The sequence below is a fragment of the Zosterops lateralis genome (genome assembly GCF_965231275.1).
Source record: "Zosterops lateralis genome assembly, chromosome: 2".
Classification (NCBI taxonomy): Eukaryota; Metazoa; Chordata; class Aves; order Passeriformes; family Zosteropidae; genus Zosterops; species Zosterops lateralis.
The window spans coordinates 77,296,440-77,319,227 of NC_139763.1; the positions used below are offsets into that span (position 1 = coordinate 77,296,440).

Below are 22,788 nucleotides of genomic sequence, written 5' to 3' on the forward strand. Positions count from 1 at the left end.
ATAAGCCGAGGCACCAGGACAGGATGAGGCTGACAGGACAGAGAGCAGCTTTTAAGCTTGAAAGGAATTTCACGTTTTGGTGGACAACAAGGTGGCCATGAGCCAGCCATGTGATGTTGCTGCAAAGACAGCCACCAGCCTCCTGTGATACAGGGTACTGCCTGCAAGTGGAGGAAAGAGATCCTCGCCCTCCATTCAGCACTGTTAAGGGATACCTGGAATGCTGTGCCCAGTGCTGGGCTCCCTGGTACAAGAGAAGCAGTGATGTGCTAGAACAAGCCAGCTTAAGGCTACCAAGGTGATTAAGGACTTGGAGCATGACTTCTTGAAAGGAGGTTTTAGTGAGGAGGGGGTCAGTCTCTTCTGCCATTGTCTTAAGTGAAAGAACATGAGGGAGAAGCCTTAAGTGGTGCCAGAGGAGGTTCAGATTAGATATTAAAAATAAAATTTTCACTGGAAGAGTGGTTAGGCATTGAAATAAGTTAACCAGGTGGAGTCGCCATCTCTGAAACTGAAAAGAGCCTGGATGTGGCACTTGGGGATATGGTTTAGGGGTGATTATGGTGGTGCTATATTGACAGCTGGACTAGATGACTTGTGAAGGTCCTCTCCAACCCTGATCCTGTGATCTGTCATATGAAGAGAAGCTGAGAGAGCTGGGACTGTTTGGTCTGGAGAAGAGAGATCACATCACTGACTAATCTACAAATACCTCATGGGAAGGAAAGTAGACTGAGTTAGATTATTCTCTGTGGCGCCCAGTGGAAGGGCGATAGGAAAGGCACAAACACAAATACAAGTAATTCCATTTGAACCTTAGAAAATGTTTTTTTATGGTGGTTAAACACTGGAACAGGTTGCTCACAGGCTCCATCCTTGGAGATATCTAAAACCTGACTGAACAAAGACCTCACCAACCTGTTCTGCTTAACCCTGAATTGAGTTTATATTATATTAAGTCCCCTTCCAAACCTCATCTATTCTATGATTCTGTGCAAATGTGATAAACTGCATAAACATTTAAAACAACCACATTAGAGATGTTATTTAATATGTGGTTTAAATATGTTTTAAAATAAATATTACTTAAATATTTATCCATGCTATATGATACATGCACTGCTTCATCTACAAAACAACCTTATCTGTTTCAATTTTTTCTTTCAGCAGTTCTTAAATGCTTAATAAAAAAGATGGAATATACAGCTCATGTATGTGTTCATTTACATGCAACTCACCACTTTTCCACCAGATTTTGTTTCAGCTATACTCATTGTAAAAGTTTTTGTTCCTTTGTCGTAAGTGCAGTAATGTTTTACCCATGTAAATCCAAGGGGTCCTAGAGTAAACAGAGATAGTATAAAAAGATATTGTCATTTTACCACTATTGAAATTAAGAGTAGAAAAATGAAACATAGTAGCATCCACATGCAGCCTTCTCCTTATTTTTTAATCTGAACATGCTGTTTAGGTATAACTTTCAAATACTGCAGCTTGATAAGGTTGCCCAACAAAGTTCCAGCAAACAGAATTTCTTTATCAACTGGATGGGTAACAGCATTCTATTATGGTAACAAGGCAGGAAAAAGGAAAGAACAGACCTGAGGAGTTTTCTGCCTAGAAAATAAGTTGTAATTTTATCAACCCAAGGGAAACACAACTCAGCATTGGATCCTTTCTCTTAGGGAAACCTGGAAGCCTGGTATTAAATGCAGAAAAGTGGACAAAGTCAGAAAATGAGACTGTAGTTTCCTTTACTTTCAGAGTTCTTGTCAAAGGTAACCAATGCTTTTGGTAGTATCATAGAAAGGCTATTCTTCCACCTGTTACCTTAAGGAAGTGGGTAAAATGTCACCAGCTGAGAGATATAATCTTAGGTAGATGAACACTGATAGGAGATTTCTTCATATGAAAAAAAAGCAAAGAAACTGTGCACTCTAAGACACATTGGTTTAGAGATGAGGGATAAAATGCTGGGTGGCAAAGGCAGTGCCTTCTGCAAGAAATTTTGGCCTTTTCTGCCTTGAAGGGTGTCCTGCTGGGGAAGGGGTGGCTGTAACGGTGGTGCAGAACTGAATATGTTCACAAACTGACACTTGCACATGCTCACAATATCAAAGTATACTGTACTGTACTCAGGGATTCACTTGTCTTCAATTTAGATAGCCATAGGTGAGATCTACAGCAATCCCCAAGTAAGTGGATGTGTGCCTTATCCTGGAGAGGTCACATCACACTACTTAATTGTACTCCAAGTATAGGATCTCCGATGCAGGTATTTTCACTGCTGAATTACCCAGAGCTTTGTTCAGGCACTGCTGAGAACCTTTAGTGAATCTAAATACAAAACCATCCTGAGCTCAAGCTCAGTGGTATTTTAAACTTGGTTTACACTAATGCAGTTTATATTTATACAATCAGTTTATACAGGCATTTATTATGTGTTCTTTGCTGTGAGGACATGGAGTGAATTCTTCCACAATTTCCAGAATTCTCTTCACATCCTAGATGTACAGATAAAATCTCCCATATTTTTGGGAAGTTCACTGTAGCAAAGAGAGCCAGCATAAGCTCCTGGATTCTTCAACGAGAGTTACTCATGGGAAAAACATGATACTGATTTTTTCAAGCTACTGTACGTATGGACCTATTAATTGTTTTTAAAATTGGTTATGGTTAAGGAATGGTATTCCCAAATTCAGTGTTCCTAGCAATGCACTCCAAACCACTCCCTCTCCCATCCTTCCCCTTTCTCCCCTGTGGGTTGGAGAGAAGAATTAGAGCAATAAAGCATAAGGAACAAGGGTTGAGATAAGAACAATTTACTGGAGACAGCAATAACATAAGAAAACAAACAGTAGCAGCAACAATATTAATAACAGAGTGTGCAAAAGGCAAAGGATTCACATGTGAGTGTTCACCACATGGAGACACCTGACAATACCTGAGTGCTCCTGCTGCCACCTTTGGGACTCAGAAAGGATCCCTTCCCCTATCTCCAAAAAATGATGAGGTGGTATTGAGTAAGGACCTAGTCATGCCCAACTCCTGGCTACTGCAAAAATTGACCCTGATCTGTCTAGAACCAAGACAAAAACAAAGAACTTAAAAAAAATATTTTAATGGGTTTGTGTTTGTAGTTTTTTTTTTAAATGTGAAGAATTTAAATAAAAATGTTGAAAAAAGACCCCTAGTAGTTTTACTATTAGATACAAAGGTTTTGCCTTCTCAGTGTACCCACAAAGGTGGTGGTTATATTGAGAGACTGAATCAGTCATGTAAGTTGGATGTCTGTCAATCCAGAAACATAGCTGTGGAAATTTATACAGTCTGTTACACTGACTTTGAGAAAGCTCTCCTATTGTCTGTGTTCTTGAAGAAAGTAAAGTCATGAACAGAAAATTCAAATGGTTATGTACCCTCAAAAGTTAGCTGTTCTGCTCCTATATTTTAAGTCATTCTTGCTTAACATAATAAAATCTGCAATTATTTGGAATCAATTTTTCCTCTGATGGCAATTCATTATCTCTTTTAGCATAGATAATGATAAGATTAAGATAGATGAGTACTCTCAAAGAAGTCTTAGATGAGTTAAGAAGTCATCTTTTTCATTAGAAAATTGTAGCCAGACAAGTGTGTTGCAACTTTAACCTTGTTACTCTTGGCTATCCATCTGAAAGAAAACAATTTATGGCCTAGTGCCATTTTTAAAAAAAACCTGTATTTACCACCAGGCATATCAGTAATAAATATATACAGAATTTACTCTCAATAATAGCAAACCTTTTAACCAGTTGCCCACCATTAGACAAGAACCTATATGATAAGGGTTGTAGGCAAGTGAACTTGCACAACAAGGAATTACACAACTAGTACCTTTCCCACTACACAGTGACTACAGACCTTGTTACTCCAGAATAAAAATTTCTTTTCAGTAAGAAGATGTCAAGCTGGCCTCTCATTATTTAATGAAGCACAGCATGTGCCTGGTGCTTCACTCCTTTTCTCCCTCCCCCATTAGCACGGCTCAGTGTAATTTCCACTTAACACAGATTTCTTTTATGATTATTAATCAATTAAAAAATAGACTATGTTCTTAAAATTTGAAGCGCTACTGAGGATAAAACTGGCTGTGGCTAACTATGGTAAGGAGGTACTTAGATGACCTTTGCTTCCATTTTCAGTAAGCACATGTTCATTTAAGGTGGCTGGGTCAGTGGAGGTCTCTGGTACAAGGTGCCCCTGAAGGCTGAACTAAAGGCCCTGTTCAGGCAGGGAAAGCACAGGAAACAAAAGGGAGCCAAAGCAGAGTGTTGGGAGTTTGCAGCAAGGTAGCCAGAGCAGAGCTTGCTACCAGTGAACCACTGGGGCAAACAACAGCACGGACCTTCCTTGTGGTACTTACGTTTCTCCTGCACATAGAGATAGCCTTCCATTGTCCATTGACTTGGTGGTCTGTAATCTTGGTTAGCTGATTTCATTCTTTGCATGAGTCTCTCCACTTCCTGCCTAGTGCTTTCAAAATTATTTCGAGTCTAATACATAGAAAAGGAAACAAACAAAACCTCACATTATCTCATGTAAGTACTAAAATAACAGTGAACAACTAATTACAAATACTGCCAAGGAGACTCTATTGGAGACCAACAAAAGCATTTGCCGAGACATAAAAGGGGGGAAAAGGAAAAAAAAAATGCAATAATGAATAATACTCTTCACTGCTAGAAGCCTAAGACTAACATAGTAATGAAGAATTTGTCTTAGGCACACAAATACAAGGAAAACATAGAATAGCACCATTCCTCTTTCTTAGTGCAGGTCACTAACCTCAGACAGGAGGTCATTTCATATCTTTAGGTATGCTTAAACAGTATTTTGCAGACAGATACATACTTTTTCTCTGTACACTCTGCAATTCTCAGATAGATGCCTGGCTAAACTAGAATCTGCTGGCAGCTTAGCCCTAAACCTTAAGTAGTAAGACCAACTGAAGCACTTGAAGTTCACTGCAGAAAACATCAGTTTGGGTTAAAGCCAGGATAATGAGTCCAGACAGCTGCAGTTTCTACACACATGGAAGGGACAAATTTTCTGTGTATTTGTATCTGCAGCAATATCACAGGTGCTGCTGCTCAGAATAGTCAGGTTACTGGCACAGTTATGAACAAGTTTTGACTTGGCAAACACCACAGTTAAGTATAAAAAAGGGAAGGTAAGAAAGAGCTCACAAGTGGCAGAACTATGCCAAAAGCATGAAAGAAGTGTGTCTGTCCTAAATATCACATGTAATCAGGCATGTAACAAAGCAAACAATTATGGCACTAAGGTGGGTTTTTCATATTTTCTTATATCTATATGTATATAAATGGCTACTTTTTCTTAGTGAATTCAGTGAGGCTAGGGTTTCCCTCCATGCACTTAGCATTATTGTGAGATGCCAGAGCTTTGACTGATTAAATATCAGATATCAAACATTCTATTCCTATAGGTCCTAAGGAAAAGAATAAAGATTTTTGTAATGTTTCTACAGTCATCTATGGACTTGAATCCTCACTAGTCAGAAAGATACTATCAGGACTTTATACACCAGTGAACACTTCCCCTTTTTCATGGGCCATTTGTGTAATTAGTTGCACAATAGTATAAGAGTACACTTACTTAATCTTGGTCTTGAAGACAAACATTATCATTAGAGAGAGAGGTAAAATTCTAATCTGAATTTTTCAGATTATGTCTTTTAGAAGAAGTATCAGCTCAGACCAAAAATAAGAGAGGTCATTTTGAGACCTTCAAGAGGGACATGCCATTGAAGGAATGTCCCCATTTTAAGAGCTTGTCTCCATCCATTTGTTTTTAATTGCTACTTTTAAGCAGTTAGATCTTTGAATCAAATCACAGAAACCAAAGCCAAATGGACACAAAAAGTATGCCACTGGCCCCTGAGACAGTTAAAGAGAGAATAGGTCATGTTAGAACATGGTGACCTGTTAAGAGCTGTTGGTCTGCTTCTACTCTTCTACAGCTGTTACTGCTCCTGCTGTAGCCAGTAGGACATTTTTAAGAACAGAAACAGCAGTTCAGGTCAACTATTCTTCAAGCCCTGAATACACAATGCAATGAAGAGTACTTTTGACAGCTATAGACAGGCTAAATGCACTTCTCCCTGTCCTCAGTTTGTCTTTACCTATATAAACCATTTCACTTCAACCTGATTTTGGGTGATTCTCTGAATTACAAGTATGTAGAGAATCTAGCTGTCTGTGTGAAGCTGTGGATCTAGATCTGGAGCCCGGGTAACAGGGGTGAGTGATGTACTGATCCCCACTGTATCTTCATTTCTATGTTTTCTGATATATAATTTTAAAAAATTATAACACATTAATCCTTCTGTCTAACTTCACATCCCTCTACCTCTAATCCATTTACAACTTCAAGTTGTGCTGATATAATATTTAGAAAACATTAAATTTAACTACTTCTTAATTAACACTGAAATTGAAAAAAAAATCCTTTAATAATTTTGCTTCTATAGAGACATGCATAGAAGAAACATATGATTACTTAAAATGCCAGTCTTGGCCTGTGCTGTGAGTTCACACTCCTCTCAGAACGTGCCATATTAAAAGAAGTAAATCTCTGGACTGAAGCACATTTTTCACTCTTTCGGTGAAATTGCTGTGCAACAACACTGACCCCTTGTGTCTTTATTTGAAAGTCTAGCCTTAATTCCTCAAGCAGCATTTAAAATGGGATCTATGTATATGAACAAGAGATGTGAAAGGCAAGATGGAGCTACAAAAATGTGTTGGATGTGTCTTTTCTTGAAAGAATGAAATGGACTTAACTTTTTAAAAGATTTTGTTCTGGACTTTAATGTTACTTGTCAGGAAATACGTGGGGCTTATCCAATATTGACATGTCGAAACTCACTTTTGGCCTTAAAAGCAGTGTGTGCAAGCTTTGCTTAAAAGCAAAGTGTATAGATATTTGTATGCCCTTGGAAGTGTAATATCTGAATTACACAGTAAAACAAACATGCACTTTTATACAGCAACTATGATGAGTGGAAAGGTACGTTGATTAAATGCATTTTAGTTATCTCTGATAGGTATGAATTTTTTTGGGCAGTTTGTGCCCAAAATGGGTTGTTGTATGGCTCTGACTACCAAATCCAGGCCAATCTACAATGAAAGATTCATCTGCTCAGTTCATCTGCTGAGTGTAACTCTCTACACAAAAAAGAGATTCTTTCTGGTGAAACAATGCTCTTGAGAGCTGCTCACCATGGAGGAAGATCCCACCTATTCTTTAACAATATACAGAACAGCCAGAGAATGGCTTCCCAAGTATGTTTATATACAGTGGAAGTTAGCAGACAGCAGGACAAACTGTATCACTCTATACCAGCTGGAGTATTTTTGGTATCTCCACTTAGTCCAGAAGACAGGCCTCGTTCTCAAGAAAGCTTTTATACAAGTTTAAATCACTCTGGACCACTGTGTTTTCTAATAATAACTTGGCTGCTGTCTTGTTTTTCTAGCTCTTGCTCCCCAAGTTTTGATCTGGAAATCACAAATTTACTCTCAAAGTTATTTGTTGTCAGGAATATTAATTACATTAACTTTATAAAAATATTTTTACCTGTTTGTATATGAATTTGATTTCAGCTTACTAAAACACTGCAAGATTTAGAATTTCAATGAAGTACTATAAGTTTACTTTAATATCCTGAGCTAAAATTGGCAAATTAAAAAGTTCAATTATGTAAACACAAATGATCCTTACATTCTGCAAATTGAACTGCAGTTGCTGCTTGTATGGTGCAAACTCCTGAGCCAGTTCATATCCTTCATGGTAAAATGTAAATAATCCTTGAAGAAAGGCCAAGAGCTGAAAAGGTAAAATTGAGAAGCATTAGACATTTTTAACTCCAGGAACACTCTGTGCTTTTACACTCAAAAGCAAAGTTTTACTGAGAAGGAATCCATGATGAGACCTTAAAAAAGAGAAATGTTACACACGCTTTTGTGTCATGAAGTCGTAATTTCCATAATAATTTAATTCACTGTCCTAGTCATTTTATCCAGTATTTCAGCTGGAGTCTTTGCTTGTAAACATTTTCCAAGTTTAAAATTTCAAAGTTCAAGTGTTTTTTCTTCAAAATATTTTTTTCACTTTCTTCATAGTAATTGCTTGGGCTATGACCTACTTTCCACAAACAAGACTCTAGAAAGTATGTTTTGGATGGGTTAGCACAACACAAGAAACCCAGACTATTTCTTCCTGCTCTGAACCAAATGCAAACTCTATCTGGTATGTCTGTGACTGACTCCAACAGAACCACCATAGTCTGCATATATCCAGCTGAAAAGTCCTTTTAAAGTTTGCTTTAAAACAATGTTCAAGTAGTAAAAGGTGCAACTAGATTTTAGCTCTTGGATTAATGCATTCCTGCCATCTCTTAGTTTTAAAAGCCTTAAAACTTATTCTGCTTTAAATTTTAAAAGCGTTTTGACATTGCTATAAGTCACCCTACCTGCTGTTAAATAACAAGCATATAATTTCTTATCATGGACTTCTTTCTTTGTATACATAATTTAGCTTGCAAAAAAGAAGTAAAGAAAACAAAACAAAACAAACAAACAAACAAACAAAAGAAATTAATTTGGATTTACAATAACCGAAGTTTTAACAATAAAAAAGATTTGCCTTGTTATATTACACCATTATCATCTGGGCTAAGTAACTGGCTGTCCAGGATGTCTTCTGACTCAGTAAAGAACCACAGGTATTCCAGAGCATAATTCTTTTCCCTTTTTCAGGCTTCTCCCTCAGGATGGGATGAATGATCCAATGGAAACATTTATCTCTCTTTATTGACTACTGAAGTAGTCTAGACTCAGGCAACAAAAATGACATTGTTCATATTTAATATGCTTGCTTTGTGTTACCAGTACCATAGATTATTGTAAGTGGAATAGCATAAAGATGTCATTTTTACTATGCTTATATTTTCTTTAAATTTACTCTCAGCCCTACATGAGGAATTGTAGCTAACTTGTTCTGCCTCCTCTTTCCCATTACTCTCCACGAGACTACTCAGAGCCTGTTTACCTGCCTGCTCTTTTTGCTGCATTAGTAAGTTAAAGCAGTTGGAGGTGAAGAGACCATCAGTGCGGGCACAAATACAAGGTATGGCTGGGAGAAGGACTCTGACCTTGATTTTTACTGGTATTGTAGGATCAGATGAAACCCTGGCCTCAGGCAGAGATGGTGCAAGCCCATGGCTGCTCAGTCTCAAGGCAATGCAGTCTCAAGTGGAGGGCTCCACACCTTGTATAAATCAACCTCAGTTTAACATGATTCATCTGTCCAGCTGAAATCATTACCTCAGCTAAAGACCAGACACTAAAATTATTATTATTCAACTGATTATTCAAGTGTTTCTGAGGAAGGTCAAAATACAACAGTTTATCTTATAAATCTCCAACTGTGCAAACAGACAGAAAGAGTTCTATAATTTTCTGTAATTCTAGACTATAATCCTAATTCTAATTCTGCAATTCTGGAAATAACTACTTAAAAGGAAAAGAAAGAAAATTAATCTTCCTTTTTATGAATAAAGTACAAAATACACAAATCATAACTAAGCTCTGCTTTGGCTCCAGTTATGTGAAGCCCATTCTCACACTCTAGATTCAGTTATTCATCAGTGTCCTCAGCTACAACTCCTTCAGATGCCACAACACAACTACTCCTGGGCTTACTTTGACTTGGTCCAGTCAAAATAATGTGTGGATAATCCATATGTGTGGATTAATACAACCTGCATGCAGGAACCTGCTGCTAAACCCACCCCTTTCAGCTGAAGAGATAGTGCAGGAGTAACACTTAGCAAAACTGCATTCAGATCACCAAACTAATGCACACCAAAATTACAACAAAGACCTAGTGGGACAAAGTTTCAGTATGTTAGCTTATGCCTGACTTTTAAAGATCAGTTTAAAGAGCATTTCAGGAGAATAAACTGTATAAATTTCAGCTTCAATATTTGAAGAAAAACATTTTACATCATACAAAACACTTTTACTGAGTACACTGAGAAATACCAATGAAAATATTTAACACAAGATGGCAGCAAAGCTGAATTTATCAGAAAGTAAAATACAACAGTAGCAAAAAAACCCCAACAAAACAAACCCAAAAAACCCTGAGAAAAATCTGAATTCATTTTAGTTAAGGTACTTCTCAGGTATTCTGGCAGTTGTGCATTGCAGAGGATCTGGCCTTGAGGCTTTCCTGGCTAAACACTCTCTGAGCACTCAGAAATACAGGAATAAAAGAAAAGTATTATGCGAGTCCTAGATCAGCATATTTAAGCTCTGTGCTGATATATGACACTGAAGATGGTATTCACTTCAATGTGTGTGTCACTAGCAGTGGAAACACAGGAATCAGAACATGCCCTGTGCCCAATGGGCCTGTGATACTAAGGCATCTCCAGAATCACTTCCATTAAAACACCTACAGCCAGTGTATTGTATGGAAGAGATTTAAAAGCCAAGGTCTTTTGCCCTAAGCTTATGCTTGTAGTGCTTATCTTTTTGCTGGCATTAGAAGTAGCACTGCTGCTAAAGGCAGGCTCATAATTTTAAAGAAGTTAATATTAAATAGAACAAAAAAAAACCAAAAAACAAAAAACAAACAACATTATTAAGAATAGAAAATCAGCTCCTTTTCCTTTCAAAGAAAATTTTCAGAATGTATTTCAAGGTGGTATTCACACATAAAGAGGTAGTTCATTTCATTAAACACTACAAACAATGCCTGATGCTTTCATACTAACAATTTTTCATTTTAATAACTGTCTTATAGTTATCTCATTATGAGTACCTAATCAGTCACATCAGTAAAGACTGAGGTCTGAACTCCTTAATACAAAGCTACTCACCACATCAGAACCATGAGGATTTCAACACAGAACCCGAAACAAAATACAACTACTTCTTGAGACTTTATTTATTTTTATGTAGAGCTGCTGACCTCAAGACTGCCTGGTCATTTCATTCTCACAGGAAGAAGACTGTACTTAGGTTTTGGATAGGGAAGGAATTTAACCTTTGGCCTGCAGCACATCAGCCTGAAGTCCCTGTCTCTCTGTTTTCATTTTATTTATAAGAAGATAGCACTTATTCTTCAGATTAAAGTGAATACAGTTAATAATGCAGAAATGCAAGAAAGGGAAATTCAAATTTAATGTCCACTGTGAAGTCTCATGGAAATGCATGCAATTACAGGCAGTGTTTTTTGGTTGGCTGTTCTTTTTTTCTTCTCTTTAAATAAACATTTAACTGACTACCCCTCACATTTCAGATAGTTAACTGCTTACAAACCTTGTGCCCTGATTTCTACAGGACAAGGAAGTCCTGGCATCACCAAAGGACAAAGCAGAACTTTAGGAAGGTGTTTGCATTGTTTTAACAAGCGTAACACCCTAAGAAACCACTGCTAGCTTGGACCAACTTTTGTGAGATCACAAGAGAAAAGCTAGCAAGACAGATTATTGTCACTTATTTTGCTTTATTGTTTATCCAGCTGCAAATTTGAACACTAATTCGTCCTTCAGAAGAAGTTTAAATCCATTATCTGTAAGAAAACCTGAGGTTTTTTTCTTGGAAAAACCAAGATCTAGGAGGATTGCAAATAGGAATATGTCAGTTACTCACACCAGTACACATTAGTAACCACTTTGGTCAAGATACAGAGAACAAAGAGAAATCCAGGGCCTGAGAAGCAGCTGCAAAAGTCTACTTTAAATATTATAATCTTCTCTTCACTGTATGAGTCATTAGCATCTGTACCTTAAGATCTTTCCCGAGTCTCCTCCAGGAGAGAACACACTCCACTTTTACTGACTTCCACTGTCCTAGCTGTAACCCACCTGGCAATTTTTGCTAGGTTACTTCTCCCACTATGGTTCTCAGATTGTCTTTATCCTTTGGTATAGAAAAACTGATGGTCTTGAAAGAATGTTCAACAGATCATTTGCTTTTCAAGTTGTATTCCCATGTCACAAACTTATCCCTCTTTTTCATGGGCATCACAGTTTCCTCCATCTCTGCACTAACAGATTGATTTTGTTAAACTTTCCTTTAGTGAGTCTGTTAACAAGATGTCATACTGAGAATTATTTAAAGACATGACACTGTGCTGATAAATCAGAGGCACAGGCAGCACACACAGTAGAATGACCCACAACCATCTCAGAGTTCCTGAGGAGGAATGTCCACACAGATACAGCACAGGCATCTTCTCCTATACGCATTCATAGAGCACACAGAGGAAAATTAATTATATGACAATTTTTTTGATACCTGATTTTAAAGTGTTAGGCTTTGTCCTTATCTAGACCTTTCATCTAGGAACACACGCTCATACTTCCAACATCACTTACATAAACATGAATTTTAGAAAGCCTGTTTTAAAGTATTTGGGGTTTTTTGTTTGTTTAGTGGGGTTTTTTTGGTGTGTGTTGTTTGTTTGTTTGTTTGTTTGTTTGTTTTTAATCTCATGGTATTGCTGATTTGTGTTTTAATTTACTTTTTCACATAAGGCATATTTTGCTTAATGGGTTTTAGGAAAATACTCTTATTTCAGCATGTTGCAGGCAACAGATTACAAACAAAAATTAAGAGTTTTAAGATGCAAAATTTAATAACTGATGTTATAATTTAAACTCCATCTAAATCCAGATTGATTATAAATAAATTCACACCCAAAGTCAGAAGACATTACCTGCAAGGTCTATCATTACTCAGTTACCAGAGTATTTCCTGTACCTTCCCCTGGAACATCAAGTATGTCATACTGAGCTGGAATGCCTACAGATATGAGAAAGTATGGAAACAGATACACTTAAAAGTAAATTTTACCTATTTTAACTATGTGCAGTTGCACATTATTTTTTGATGTACAAGGTCTTTTCAATACAGAAAGTTTCTATTACATTAAAGGAGCATAAAATCTCCTATACTAGGGTCAGAGCTAGGTCAAGATTGCTAGATTTTTCCAGGATGTGAGAGTTTTGCGGAAGGAGACAGAGAGACACACGCTGGATTAATCTGTGACAGGTAGAAAAATGTTCTTATTTAGGAATCTGAGCAAAGTTTTAGGCTCTAACATTTGGCAGCTGTATGCCATAAAGATAGGATTTCTGTAAGTACTGCTTGCTGAATCCAGGTTCATTAGTTTGCATCAATGTCAAACATTCACTATACAATACGCTCTCATCTCATGGAAAGAAGGCATCTGAGAAGCTCTTCTTGGTGACACAGGGTGTTAGAGATGTAATTCAATCCATCTCACAGTCAAGAGTTCTGCTGCAGTAGTTACAAGGAAGCTGGGAGATGGTGTGGAAAGAAAGTTACACTCGTCATGTTCCTCTCTGACAGCCAGTGCTCTGCTGTGCTCAGTGTGCTTAATGGGATGGGACACATGGCACTGCAAGTTCTCTGCCAAGACCTATAGGTACTAACTACATCAGGCAATTTTCAAGCTAGGCCTGTCTGTATGACATGAACAGCATTAATACTGCTGCTTGGCCACGGAAACATGCTAGCATATCATACTGAAGCTGCTTTTGGTACTGACTGATGCAGAAGAGAGTTAGGAGGGAGGGATGGAAACACAGTCCAGAAGGAAATCCCAGACTTAAATATGGACATTGAAACACGACTTTATCTTACTCTTTAATGGCATGTCGACATATGTTTTCCTTTATGTGCAATGTAAACTAAAGGGAAATGACTCTATCAACAAAAAGACAAACTTACCTATCCTATAGAAAAACTAATTTTTCACTTTACTTTATGTGTAACTCAGTATAATATCTGTGTATACCGCCTACCCAAAATACTTAAATTAAAAAACAGGCTCAAAATTTGAATCATTAAATCATGGTATTAGGAAACATCGATTATGTGTTGCACAGACACAACATTACATGATGTCCCATTAAAATGTTACGCACACTTCAAGTCATCAGACATTTCACTTCACAGTAGATACAAAACTCTTACATAATCCTTCAATAAACATGGAAAGTGCCCAAGCCAAGATCTGTCTATACACAAAGAACCTGCATTCAAAACTTAAAAAGGGAGTAAAAAAATTGACAGTTTAAATCCAATTTTCAGCTTTAAATGCATGCATTCTAAAGAAAATAAAACATAAAACTTACAGGTTCTACAAATTCAAATTTCTTTTTCTCTTGTACTTCTTGGATTTTAAAAACATATTCTAATGATGCTTCATAAAAGTTCTGATGTTCTCTGTCAATCTGTGTATCTGCCTACAAGAGAAAATTAAATATGGACAACATTAGTCTCATTATTGCTCTAAAAACAGGCTATGTCATTAATAAGCAGATCTTCTATAAGATTACTTTAAAAGTTTAATAAAGTTCAATTTTCTTTCTGAAAATTAAAGTAACTACTTAAAAAAGCTAAATGCAAGTTTTAAGAAGTTAAAATTACACATTTCAGCCTATGCCTTTTACTTCCTTTTTTTTTTTTGGTATCTTCTTTCTTTTTGCTGTTTATTATTCATGTTTTTAGGAGAGCCTAGAGGGAAAGAAGGTGGCAGCAGGTACTTGGTATATGTAAGTTTAGAAAAGGAAATAGAAATGAGCAGTGTAGGAATCAAGGACAGACAGAAAGTTAATTATTTCTATTGAAATAGTCACGTATCATATGCACTGAAATTGTATCTATTTCTCTGGTTCAAATATCTTCCCAAAAATATATTTTCTTTCCTAAATAGGCTGTCTTCAACAATGTCATCTTGCAACTTAGTATTTTATAGTATGAGTCATATGTTTTCGGAATGCAAACATATTTAAGTCCCTAACCTCAAAAATCAAATGTATTTCAAGTTTTAATTTTCAAGGGACAGAACTACAAGGCAATACGTGTCAGAAATGCATAATTAATACCACCCAACATGGAGATCCAGTATCAGAACAGTGTCTTCTGCCTAAATAGTTAAAGAATTAACTCTTATCAGCTCATAAAGAGTAATAGGCTTTTATCCTCAATTTAAACAAGCCACAGGAGAGGGAACTAACAGACAAGCAGTGTAGCACGTAGATAATGTTTAAAGAAGACATGCAGATTCCATTTTAATTCATCCTTCTTTGTAATAAATCATTTTCTCAAGCAAATCCCTTTTGGGCTATATTAGTTAGATTTTGTTCTTTGGTCAAAATATTACCACAAATTAACAACATGAATAAGATCATTTCACCTATTTTTGATGTTTGTCAGTTAAAACACAGAAGGATATTTCTCTATACTCTCCAGTTTAATTCTAGCATTAAAAATAACAAATGCAGGGAAATTGGGAAAGCTTGATGTTGTCTTCCCTTGACAACAAACTATAAACCAGCAAACACATCATAAAAGAGATTTAGTACTTTCAACAGTACAAAAGCAAAAAGTCAGTGTTTTCCTTCATGTAGGATTTGGCCATCAATAGCACCATATATAATTAAGATTGCTTCTCTACTCAAGGACAAGCTACTATTGTGATTTGGCTGTACAGGCTCTTAACAATATTGATCCACCTCCCTAGCCCAGTGTTCTAATGCTACTTCAACACATGGGCCTCAAGGATATGTTTCAAATCATTCAAACCAGCATTTTCTTCCCATGTTGATTAAAAAAAAAAAAAAAAAAAATCAGTAAACTAATAATATGAAGCTGAAATCAAGCACTCAAAATCCCAATAATGAACTGCTCTACCTCAAAATTAACTCTGCCATTTGCCATTCATATAGTGTGTTTGGCTACTGTTTCCCCTGTTATTAGTTTTATTTCACAAAAATAATCTATCACAAAGGCAGTGTTACACAGCTGAACAGAAGCAGTTGGCACCACTTTGGGACGTGATCCAGCAATGCCTTGCTCACACAAATGCTATCAATAAGCCCTTGAAACAGACCTCAGCTCTCTCATTTAATTGTACATAAATAATGAAACATAGTTTTAGAAATTGTCTCTTCTAGGCTTCGCTTCAGAAAAAGTATTTAAACACCTAATTAAATCCATCCCTACTCTGAACAGCATTTAAGCAGGTTGCAGTTGTAATACTTACAACAACCAAGTGCCATCTCAATTAAGTTTTACGGCCATAATCATCACCAGTGAACAGGGACTAAACCAGAATTCCCCAAATTTCTGCAGAAGCTTATGAATTTGTGTTAACACAAAGGAGCCAGATTTGCAAGAGTCACTTAGAAAATGATACTAAAAGTTTCAAAAGTTTCAAAGTAGTTTCATATTTTTCTGTGTCTTCAAACTGTATATAAAAAATAAAGAGATCTGATGGATATGATTTTGAGTCTCTACCTGTATAATATATAGTTATAGTGAGTAATATTGTCATTGATGTAGGCTATCACCTCTATATATATATACCAGAACTTCACATAAGCTTGGAGACTGATTCTGGAATAGATTTCAGAGAAAAGAAATCAGAAGTTTATGAGATTTCTCACATCACTCACTTCTGCCCATTTTCTCCTCCACTGTAGGCTTCTGTAGGCAGTGAAAAGGTGCTACTATGAAGTTTCATTTTGATGCTAAAGGAAAAAAGCCAGTCACCTGTGTAAACTGCAACAGCAGTCCTGCAGGCTCTTAAAATATCCAATATATTTCAGTTAGGTGAATATATGCAAACTACTCTCTACAGAATATGCTTCAACCATCAAACTTCAGATGCCTAATTAAGGTGGCCTCAATTGCACTCAAGTGAGATATGTAAAAGGACCCAACAGAGTACAAGATTTTTGCTCATCCCAGTACACTTTAACCCACATAATGTGATGAGGTATCAAGAAGCCTCATCAATTCAAGGAAAGAGTATTTTTCCCATGTAGGAGGCAAAAAATGGTATTTCCACCTTCCTGAATGCATGACATTGGCTTGAGGCATGGACTTCCCACCTCCTGCCCTGGGCACCAAAGTCCCAGCTGCCAGCATTGCTTGTTCTTTGCTCGTGCTCTGCTGTGGGATGCTCCAACAAACTCCTTCCTGGACATATGGGCTACAAATCGGGCTCACCCAAACCACTCAGGATGCAAGTCAACAGCTATCTTGGATTTCAGGTCACAAATGGAGCTTGGCCTCCTTTTACTGACAACACAGTCACAGGCCAAAAGTCTCCCAGGTTAACAATTTCGGTACTGATTTGCTATTGTACCTTCTAGTTATGGTGGGTGTATGTTGCTGATTCAGCACATCTACAGCTGTAGAAAAGTGGGAAAAACACAAATGCCAAGTTATGTCCTTTATTCCTTTACAAGGGAGGCATCTAGAAATCAGAAAATCTCAGCCTCAGTTACAAGATTTTAAATCCAGATACGTTACTTAAGGACACACTGGAAAAAAATCTTCTGGTTTTCCATTAGTTTATAAATGTGAGCCAAATCCATTGTTATTCTACCACAGTTTATTAGATTCACAGTTGTTACTTTGCTCTTCAGTTGCTGCTTTTAGACTGTAATTATTCTCATGCCTCAAGAGTAAAATATTTTATTTATTTTATTTTGCTTCTATTCTAGAGAAAATTAGTGTTTAAGTTCACTTTTCCACAATTTGGTAAGAATTTATTTTTATTTTAAGCTGGGGCTTATCCTCTAAAAGAACTGCTTCTTCATCAATACATAAAATATTTGGGAAAAGTGAAAGCTCTGACATACAAATGGAACAACTAACTGATCCTACATAACTAATGTCTTATCTAGACTGATTATTATATAGACACCAATAGCAATTCAAGCATATAGACATTATTAGCAAATTTTAATTTATAAGTTTTATTTTATTTGAATTACAGTATTGGTAAACACGAAAAAAAAAATCCTGCAATGTGATTGAGTGATGGTCACACCTTTGGTGAAAATTTCATCTGCAAACTGACCCCCATGATTTAAGTCACCAAGCCAACAGTAATCCCATCAAAATTATTTTTAACTACTTTTGGCACAATTGCCAAAGTGCCATTGATATCGTGTTGCTTGGTTTATTGTAATTTGCTTCAAAGACAAGTCATATTTCTTTTTACCAGCAAACTGAAAAGCCCTGGAATCCTCCTGTTAAACTAGAAGTCTTCATGGTTTTGGTTTTTTTTAACAGAAAGGAATTAGCTCTACAGACTCTTCAAAGCTGAAGTTCAAGATACAATTTCAGGGCAATTTCAGGTGCCGCAATATCAGAATAAGATGAAAAAGAGGAAAAAGAAGCAGAAAAGAGCATCATTAAAATGATCTCAGTTCAGTCTTCTGGATTAGAATTTATGCAAAATAGAACTGCAATTTCATTATTAATATATTAAATAGCGGACATAAAAGCAATTAATTGGTTTTCCAATATTCCACATATAGCAAAGAAAACTCACACTTTTATTGTACTAAGCTAATTCCATTGTTGCAACCAATAAATATTAGCTGTACTTGAAATACATAAAGTTGCAAACATAGAATATTGCTTTCTTCAAATATTTAACTCCTATTTGTGTCTTATTCATCCTAGTCAAGAATTTATTGTAACAACAAGCATGACTACCAGAAACCATCAGAATTTCACATTAATAAAATACAGCATGTCTTGAAGAGAACCAGTTTGTTATCATCACTTCTATGCAAATATGAAATTAGATAAGAATGTGTTCAGTTCTTACATCTTGCAAATGAGATTCTTTCTTCTTGGCTGACAAATTTAAGTGCTTCTCTAAGATGGAATAATATTTCTCACTTTCCTTGTCAAACTTCTTCTTCCCATCCTGAAAAACAAAACATTCCCGAGTAAAGTATTTCACTAAATATCGCAGCTAACTAAAATTAAAAGAATCAACAGGTGCCAAAATATGCCTCATTATAGAACCACTTTTGTTGGTTCCAGTATTCTTAGGGTTTAATTCTGAATTGGACCTAAAGATAGTAGAACTGCTTCAATGATTAAAAGCAATAGTAAGCAGGATTTTTCTCATAAATAACAAACGCATACAACAGGCTCACATGGTTTCCCACAGCAAACATACATGAGATTTTATGTAAATGGTATCTTTTTAAGCAGACACTTATTATAAAATAATCTTCCCCAAGTTTTCTAAGTGCACCTAACTGTCACAGTCTTTTTACCCAAAAAACCCAAAACAAAAAAAACAAAGCCACAAAACCCCCCTGAACAAACAAACAACAAAAAACCCAACACCCTCCACCCTCAACAAACAAACCCCCCTCAAAAAACAAAACCAAACAAAAAAAAAAAAAACCCCACTGTGGAGGACATAGGTGAGTATAAAAAATCTGATAAAGTTTTAGGCCTATTCTTTGCATTTAAGACTAATACACTTATTTTCCACCCACACTCCTAAAATATGAGGATGATGGAAAAGCATATGTGTGGTTGCAAAAGGAAATTGGTCCAAAAGTCTGTTTCCAATAATATTTCGATGCGTCTGAATATTTAAGCTTGTCTCATTTAAAAGTTATCCTTCCCTTTTCCTTTCCCACTCCTCTTTGTTTTTCCAATTATGTGCAGCCAATCCTCACATTTCTACAGTAAAACTATTTTGATATGTAATAAAAAAGAAAGCTACTATGAATAAATTAAGAAACATCTTATTTTCTGCAAACAAATTCAGAATTCATACCTCAAAACTTTTAAAGCCTGCTGTTCTGAAATTTAAATCTGAAATTTAAAAAGGGTAAGTTTCTCAAAAGCTTTTCCATTTTTCAAGGCGTGCCAAATTTCAAGAAATAGGAGAACTGATTGTAGTTGATATCCACTGATTGTAGTTGGTCTCCTATCAGGGTATTATTAATGATAAATCTATAAATTTAATTATAAAATTATATATTCCCTAAATAAAAGCAACTCTCTTCCAGTGATTTTTATAATCTTAGTTAAGTCCTAATGATTAACAAGTTGAATATTTTGAGAAAACAAAAAAAAGCTTCAAGACAAACAATCCTACTTACACATGTGCAAAAGCCATTAATGATAGAAAAACTAATTACTGGAGATCACGCAGTAACATCAGGTCATTTTAAGAACTATAGTGATTCTCTTCCTGACCTCTTTCTCCCTAGAAATTTTTATATACAAAAACAAATAACTAGCTCACATTGCAGCACCACCCTGTTTTCCTTAGTCATAGGAAAGTCAGGTCAGAGAAATAAGAAATAGGAGGAAGATTTTAATGACATGAATTAAAACTTATCAACCAGCTGTAACAACAAACCACTTACTTATTAGCTCCAGTGACTAAAGCTTACAACAGCAATTATCCTAGATTGTAAAACACATCATATACTTTCTATCCGGCAAAAAGTTCAAATATATTTAGTATGAAAAATAGTCACAATTTAATGACGCTTTCTGTATTTATTAACAGATAAGCAGATACAGGACAAAAAGGTAAAAAGGAAAAATAAAAGATTGTATTTTGTCTAGCAAGTGGAAAGAAGCTCTAAGAATTATCCTCCAAAATCTTTCCCAAACACATTCTTAAAAGTAAGAAAGCAGGCCAGAGTTGTGGTAAATAACTTGTAAGTCAAGAAATCAATTTCTGTGGGAATGAAATCATAGGTCGATTCCACAGCCAGTTTTATTGGAGAATACTCAAGTGCCAGGTCTTCATGATGAAACAAGAGCCGTCTGTGTATCTCAACAGCACCTTTGGTCCCAGACTGAAATTCAGTTCAGTTGATCACTGAATAAAAGGTGCAGTTAGTTACATACTGTCTTATCTTCTGCAACGATGTTATGTGCTGGACTAGAAATATGAACCAGACTATTTTAAAATCCAAGTGACAAAGGTGTCAAAGTCATCAACTTCAGGAAATACTCAAGTCAAGGGCAAACTTGATACAATGAAAAATGTTAAGAGAATTACTTTTTTAGGTGGTTTTTTTTCCCCTATGTAATTGTAAATTGGGAAAGGAGTCTGCCGGATGGCAGTATTTAAGTCTTTGGTCACAAGCTACTGGAGTTCCGTGGTGGATACTCCACCCACTCGACCACCTACCTTAGAAGGTAACTTGACAAAGCCTTTGACAATGAGGCCTGGGTGTTGATAGCACGTAGTGCATATTTGGACTTGATATTGTGCTTGCCTCTGCTGTCTCAGACATCAGACCAAAAGAATTAACCAAGGAGCCATGGGCAAATCTCCTGCAGGATTACCTATTTCAGACTGGGATCACTCAGCCCAGCCCAGCCCAGCCAGTCCGTCCGTCCTTCCTTCCTTCCTTCCTTCCTTCCTTCCTTCCTTCCTTCCTTCCTTCCTTCCTTCCTTCCTTCCTCCCTCCCTCCCTCCTTCCCTCCCTCCCCTCCCTAACAGATTTATGATACAAACAGTAGGTATCCATCTTGCCTTGTGAATTATTTGTCTCAGAACCAAGGTGATCGACAGGTAATGAATAATCCAAATTCTGGTTAGCCCCTTGAGCTCATGTTGACACTAACATAACTTTTACTAACAAGAGCTGGAAAAGAGTCTGAAGTCTCAGCTGCCCAATGAGAGTCAAAGAAAAAGATGTGACAACAGGATTTTGTAATCTGAAATACCTGCATACAGCAAGCACATCAAATACATATGTCAATGTCAAGAGGGGACCATTGATACACCTAATGTGGTTCCCACTGCACTGAATCTGATTGCTTTCATTTTCTGCTATGATGTGTAACAAAATCTATGAATTACATATCACATTCTCTCTTTATACATAAAAAGGAAGACAAAAAATTTAAATGATCACATCTAAATAGATATGCCCTCCCTGCTTGCCAAGAACAAGAAAAAAACAAGTTCAAATAAACTAATTGTGGTTTTAAGGCATATTGTATATTGTGTGAAGCTTCATAAAAATCTCCATGGCACCGTCCATTAGGGAAACATGGAATTTGAAGGCTCTCATGTTCTTCTGCCAGCTCTCTCCCAGACTGCACCTCTACACTGCCTCCATAGTTTTTTATACCAGTTAAAATAAACAGAAAACTACAAATTGGAGCTTGCCTGTCACCAGGACAACTGCGGGCTCAAGTGCAGTGTTTTCAGAGACAGCACATTTGATCAACTTCCTCCTCCTTTTCCACATTTTACCTTAACAAGCCCATCTTCCTTCAAAGGAGAAGTTGACAAAGTAAAAAGATTAACAGGAGTAAACTGTGAATAAAGATCTCTTGGCAATTTGTTCTGCATTAGTGTCTTTACCCAGTGATACTCCTGGGAATAAGTTTGCAGCAGGACAGTGTTTCTGGCATGGCTCTGATTACTCAGACATGTTTCTGGGAAAAGTGTAAAAAATACTGGCCCCAACAGGTGAGTGAGTTTCCTTTGCTTGGAAAGTCCTCCACTGTGCCAGTAAACCCCACATATCTGGATGTACTGAAGCCTCTGAAATCTGTTTACTTAACAAAAATTAACAAAAAAAGAAGATACACTCAGAAGCAGGTGATTCATGTTCTGGATGAGAAGAAACACTTCAGTTTATGCCAAAATAGCTCTAGTCTCACACACTCAGTCAGTGACTCACAGCATACAGGCACATCCTAAGTGGAGTCACAGACTCAGCTTATTCCAGCTTTAGCCTGTTCTTCTGCAGCCCTCAAAACACTCTGAGACACAGCCATTGCCCAAATGAATTATCTGAATCCTGGTCCCAGCAACCTGTGCCCGTAATATTGAGAAATCTACTTTTCCACATAATAGGAAGTTTTCAAA

The 22,788-nt window shown here is 36.6% G+C and overlaps 1 protein-coding gene across 1 annotated transcript in view; it reads right to left on the minus strand.

The window, feature by feature from the left end:
• The window catches only part of ARHGAP42 (Rho GTPase activating protein 42), a 138,785-nt gene that overhangs the window by 26,490 nt on the left and 89,507 nt on the right, over positions 1 to 22,788 (minus strand). The window contains exons 5-9 of the mRNA XM_083854535.1: positions 18,739 to 18,840; positions 14,240 to 14,350; positions 7,786 to 7,890; positions 4,406 to 4,535; positions 1,239 to 1,339 (exon numbers count right to left, since the gene is read on the minus strand). Coding sequence (XP_083710661.1) covers positions 1,239 to 1,339; positions 4,406 to 4,535; positions 7,786 to 7,890; positions 14,240 to 14,350; positions 18,739 to 18,840 — 549 coding nt within the window. The remainder of the gene's footprint in view (positions 1 to 1,238; positions 1,340 to 4,405; positions 4,536 to 7,785; positions 7,891 to 14,239; positions 14,351 to 18,738; positions 18,841 to 22,788) is intronic.